The sequence below is a fragment of the Benincasa hispida genome, chromosome 4, assembly GCF_009727055.1.
Source record: "Benincasa hispida cultivar B227 chromosome 4, ASM972705v1, whole genome shotgun sequence".
Lineage (NCBI taxonomy): Eukaryota > Viridiplantae > Streptophyta > Magnoliopsida > Cucurbitales > Cucurbitaceae > Benincasa > Benincasa hispida.
In genome coordinates, this window is record NC_052352.1 from 33,059,756 (window position 1) to 33,065,974 (window position 6,219).

The window sequence follows — 6,219 nt, forward strand, 5'->3', positions numbered from 1 at the left end:
TAATTTGTTAATTTTAATTATAAATTACTTTATTTTTAATATTTATAATTAAAATTATTATTGATTCTTAATTAATTAATTTTTATTAATAAATTGAATGATATTTATTATTTAATTAATTAATCCATTAAATTACATAAGATATTCCAGTTTGATTTCAAAAATTAAATACAAACATATTTATAATATTAATTTGTTAATTTTAATTATAAATTACTTGATTTTCAAATATTTATAATTAAAATTATTATTGATTTTCAATTAATTAATTTTGATCAATATATTGAATGATATTTATTATTTAATTAAATAATCCATTAAATTATATAAGTTGTTCCTGCTTGATTTCAAAAATTAAATACAAACATAATTTTTTGATAGTATTTCCATGCACAATCAAATACAATCATCTTTGATTCCCAGACATTTTATTCTTGGGCATTCTATTCCCAGACATCGTTTATTTCCAGCCATTTATAAAACCAAAAACCAAACGACCCAAGAATTTATGAGTTCGTATCATTCACCCATCTCATGTAATGACCTTAAAAAATGGTTATATTTTCTTCCAAATACTTTTTAAAAATAGAATTTCAAATCTTGATTGAGTGATTAAGCCTTTGTTCAATAAAAAAAAAATTGTGACTAGGGCAGATATATTTTTGTGTTAGAAGTTTAAATTTTGGTTCCTAATATTTTAAAAGAAAGTCCGTTAATTACTCATGCTTGTAACATTTTTTTTCTTTAAATTTCAATAGGTAGAGGTGAGAATTCAAATTTGTTTTTGTTTAGAAAACTAAAAAAAGAAAAGGTAATTTTAAAAGTTTGTTTTTGTTTTTTGAATTTGACTCAGAATTCAAATATTGGTTTTTTTAAATGTGAATATTATCGTAAAGAATTTGTTTACGATATTGTAAGAAAACAAGTATAAATTTCATAAACTCGTTACCAATAAGTACCTATTGAAATATTTGACTCATTTTTTGACCTTGAGAAGTGTCATCTTTTCTTTGCAACTTCAACGGAGATAGCACCTACCACAACTTTTACCTTATAACTCTCCTTTAAGAAGAATAGAGTTGGCTTTCTTACATGGATGCATAAATTAACCAATTGCTAAGGCAAATGAGACAATGAACTAAAATGAACTAGCTTAATGGAAATTAGCAATGCAATCCCTCGTCTAAGGTCGGAAGTTCGATCCACATCCTTTAATTATTGTAAAAAAATAAAAAATAAAAAATAGAAGCAATGTTCTAGAATTTTCATCTATTCTTACTCTTGGTTTTTTTGTTTTTTGCTTTTGTGAAAGTTATGATCTGAATATCAAAACATGCCTAGCTTTATAACTAAAGATCCATGTAGATTCATCTAGACAAAAGAACAAATCCAATTTTGTTCATCATATGGATCCATCTCTAATATATAAATCCTTGTCCCTACTTTAGCTATCGGGTTAAAATTCAACTTTTTAACTCTAACAACGAGATTCAAGTGTGTGGTTTGATTAAAAGTTGATACTAGTTCGATACTACGTTCATCTTGTTCTCGCTAGCAACTGAGCAACTACAGTGCTTCCAGAAAAACCACAGGGTTTGTTTGGCTTAACTTCTTAGGTTCTAAAGGTTTTAAAGCTAGCTTTATTTGGTGACTTCCTAAGGATGACTGTTTAAGTTCTAACTAACTAGGGAAGAAAGAAATTGTAATGAAAAACAACAAAACGAAGAAAATGGTAGATGGAAACAAGAGAAAAAAATTGCACGGAGGATCAAGTGCTTCAATTGAGTTCTATATTCGTTGAAGTGGAATAGTACAAGTATTTATAAACAAATAATAAAACTAACCACTACTACACTAACCTTAAAAATCTACTACTAACATCGAAAATCTCCTTCATTAATCTCACTAATCCATTAAGCTACTATTCTCCTATTTAGAAGACACTACTCTAAATTAACCCACTAACATAAATTAAAAATAAAAACTAATTTAATTACTACAAAACTAAGTTTGCACTAATTCTTAACCGAAATATTCTAAATGCTACATGAAATTTGATACGGTACGAAGCATGCGGATTCGAAAAGGATCCCTTTCGGTTTCGACATGATACAAGGTTTCATGAAATTCATAACAAAAAGATTAGCATAACTACATGATCAAAAAGCACTCTTGTATAAAGTTATATAAGCTTTTTCCATGCTCCTAATAATTACAGTGATAATTTTATACACTGTAAAGTAAACACAATTATGGGGTCAGATTTACTTTTAACCTTTTCAAGTGGATCAAAATTTGTCTTTACTATTGAACTGCAAAAAAATGTTAAAGTGAATTTCGTGGATCCGTTATCTGACGCTTATAGAAATGCACTATAGAAACTCTCTAACTCTACTGGTACCTTTGTAATTATACTGGATACCTTCTCTCTAATAATAAATTACTCTCTCTCTTTGCTCATGCTCGTGGATGTAGTTAACACACTGTTAGTGCACTACATAAATTTGTGTGTTGATTCTTTACGGTTTACGTTTTTTATTTTATTTATTTATCGAATCCATAACAGAATCTGGTGATTAACTAAGCTTTCTGCTGTGGCAACAGGAAGTAGTTTTGATACCATAAAGAAGAGAAGATCTTTCCAAGAAAAGCACTTTGATGAGTGGGGTCTTAAAAGATTATGGAGAAAGACAAGATTTCAGTGGCACTCAATATGGTAATTCTTGATATCATTCATTTTAGTGGATCTACAAGATCAAATCATTCATCATCTGGCTCAGAAGTTGCTAGGTACCTCTGGCAGCCAACGAGAAAACTGCGGTCTAGTTTCGATTATGTTCTAATATCAACTTTGTATCATAGACCCCACGATCGAGCTGTTTCAGGCAAAAGTGGATATGTGGAAGCAGAATTCTCAGAGACTTATGGCGGAGTTGGATAAGCTTCGAAGCGAACTTCAAGCCGAGATGAAGCACCGGATGAGTCTTCAGATGGAGGTTTTGGAGGTACATACTAAATGCAATGGATTGCAGCAAGAATTTGATAAACTGAAGTTGCTGATGGAGGAGCTAAAGGAAAAACAAGAGGCCAAAGGAAACATTCTTTTTCAAATGAAGGATAAAGATATCATAAAAAAGGAATGGGAAAGAGAAATTAAGGTTCAAAAAGATTTGAATGTTAATTTGGCTTTGGAGCTTAAGAGAAGTCAAGAGGCAAATCTTGAACTTGTTTCAAAGCAGCAGATGGAGATTGAAGATATGGATACATATAGCATTAGCAGTGAAGATAACAAGAGAACAAGCTCAGAGGATCAAGATTTTCCTGAGGAAATAAGAAAGGAAATTCATGGTTCGTGTGTCGAAGAAACCATTTTTCGATTACGTGAAGCGCCCGAAGAAAATGGAAGTAAATCCTTGAAGCTTCACTTACATCAGTTGCAAGAATTTCAAAAGAATCAAGTGGTAATTCCACTTGCCATGAAAACACTAAGTTGTGGAGAGGAAGTTCTTGGGAATTTAGTTGAAAATAATAGAAAGAAAACAAACATGGACACAAAATTTTCTGATGATTTCCAAACTCAAGGTGTTGAAGGCCTCCGTTTCGAAAATGGTGAAAATTGCAGCCCATTTAAAGAAATAGAAGTTCTAAGAAAGAAACTGCAGGTGCTTGAGCAAGACAACAAAGAGCTCAAAGAAGAAAATATGGATCTTCAATTCAAGCTTGAAGAATCAAGGAGGGATATTCAGGCGTGTCGAAACTCAGCTTCTTCCTTTCTATTGCCTGATTTAAATGCTGTCATAAAGATCTCTGAACTATTCTCTGAACTGTATGAATGTTGTCGAATTTCAGCGACAAACGAGAGGAAGCGAATGGATTCCTCTGCATTGATGGCATCTTTAGATTACAAAAGCAACTTCATGGATGGTTGTGGAAATGAAGGTTTTCATGTTGGAGAACAAGTTGAGGTTATCTTCAACAAATTTATCCAACTCAAGAATTTGTTTGAAACTAGTTTTATGCTTCATGAAGAAGGTTGTGGTTTATATGAAGGAGTTAAGAGTCTGCATATGGAATTTGGATTCGACGATATCGGTTTGGAGCAGAATACTATTATTGGTAGCCTCAGGTATGAAAATATGCTGAAGGACAGGGAGATTGAAGGATTGAAGCAATGTAAAAAGGAGTTGGAAGCTCAGATTACAAGGATTGAGGAAGAGAAGAGTCGAACGGAGGCCAGCAAGACCGGTTCTCTCGGGAAAAGCAGTGTGGATCCTATTTGCAAGACATCATTGAAGTTAACAAGAAATGATGAATTAGAAGTGCACTTAATGGAACTAGAGAATGAAAATATTTGCTTATCAGAAAGAACAAGTGGCTTGGAGGCTGTTCTAAGGTACCTGACTGACGAAAAGGAGTCGATTTCTTTGCTGTTACAAGATTCACAGTCTAATGTTGGGAAACTACAGAACAAAGTATGTGAATTGGGAAATGAAATAATGACACAAAAAATTGATTTCAAAGAGAAGTTACAGGCAAGAAAGCAACAATTCTTTGAAGCTTTAGAAGAGATTCAGAGTTTGAAAACAGAAAACAAAAAGCTGCAAGCTATGGTTGAGAGTATAATGGAGGAACATTCTTTATTGAAGATATCAAATAATGAGGTAAGGAAGAAAAGGATAGATTTACAAGAACATTGTGCAATCTTAGAAGTCGAAGTGAACGACACGCTCGAACTGTCTTCCGGGATCTTAAATGAAGTAGAAAATCTAGAAGCGAGTTTTTGTCGAATGCTGAAGGAAGTTAGTTCGAAAGAGAAATCCACAAACGAAGAGCTCGATGCATTGGTTCGAGAAATCCATAAACATAACACAAACGTTGCTCGGGACGATAGCCTGTTAAATCAGATGTACTTGGAAAAAACAGCTGAAGTCGATAATCTTGAACGAAAAGTTATGCACCTCATGAAACAAATGTCTACAACTTCTTATGATGAAACCGAGAGAGGAGTTGTACTTGAACTAAGTTGTTTAAGAGAAGATAAGGCAATGTTAGAAGCTGCTTTGCAAGAAGCTCAAGGAAAACTCAGGCTATATGAGAGCAAGATTGATCACATTCATAAGGAATCAGAAAGCAAAGTGATGGGAGTTATAAATGAGCTAGAAGTTTCAAAGCAAAACCAAGAGATTCTTATGGATTGTCACAGAAAAGTGTTGAGTTCATTAGAAAATGTGAAAAATAGCGAATTGAAATCGAAGAATATGCTAAGGAGGCAAGAACTTAAGTTGAAATCATCTGAAAGTGACAGAAAAAATCTAGCTGAAGAAGTTTCAACTCTCAAGATAAAATTGCAAGATGAAGTTTTGGCACTCAAGAAATCACTCATTGAATCAGAACATCAAAATAAGTGTCTCAAAGTTTCCTTTGAGATGTTATGTGAAGATTATGAGAAACTGAAGGGCAAAAATGTGAAATATTTGGAGGAAATATCTGATATGCAAAAAGTAGCTACTGAATTAGGGGATTATAAAAGAAGTAAAACTGCCCTTGAAGAAAAAGTTTGGAGGCTCGAATGGGAGTTGAGTGCAAAAGAAGCATCTTGTACTTTGCAATCTAAGATGAAAAATGAACTTGCAAGGTTAAGAAGAACAAATAGCCATTTAAAAGGGAAAATGAAGTATCTAGAGGAGGACAAAGAAGACTGTTTCAAGAGAATTCAAGTGCTTGAAGAGAAGCTAAAACAGAAAAATGAAGAAATGTAGAACCATGAAGAGTTAATCAATGGAAACTTTCTTATGGTTCAACCTGTGATAATCCATAGAAATTAAAGGTATCATCGCCATTTTTCCCATTTGTATATTGTTGAAAATCGTATTTGAAATAACTTTTTAAGTGCTTAAAAAAATGTTTTTAAATTAAACACTTGAAAAGTCTTTTCAAATAGGTATGTGCCTACTTAAACCCATATTATCTATTTGTTCAATGTAAATTAAATGTTAATAGTAATAGTGATTGTGTTTTCCAAAATTTCAAGATAAATTGCTACAACAACTGCATAGTCTTTGTTGGAATCCCTTGCGGAATTTTTTTATTCCTCACTCAAAAGTCAAAACTAATCTAATAAGATTTAAAAGTTAAATTATGATCATGATTAATCCATAACATTACCCTATCGCTAATTATGTTGTTTTCTTTCTTTTTTCTTTAACACCTTGGCTAATT

General features: G+C 32.1%; 1 protein-coding gene across 1 annotated transcript; it reads left to right on the top strand.

Annotated features, from left to right (window-relative positions):
- The first annotated feature begins 2,897 nt into the window (after window positions 1-2,897).
- Window positions 2,898-5,759, top strand: LOC120076167 (myosin heavy chain, skeletal muscle-like). Its single transcript, XM_039029935.1, has one exon. The coding sequence runs from the start codon at window positions 2,898-2,900 to the stop codon at window positions 5,757-5,759; it is 2,862 nt and encodes a 953-aa protein (XP_038885863.1).
- Window positions 5,760-6,219: the final 460 nt, after the last annotated feature.

Excerpts from the sequence above, each read along its gene's own strand:
- LOC120076167 (XM_039029935.1), top strand. The coding sequence starts at position 2,898 with ATGTGGAAGCAGAATTCTCAGAGACTTATGGCGGAGTTGGATAAGCTT.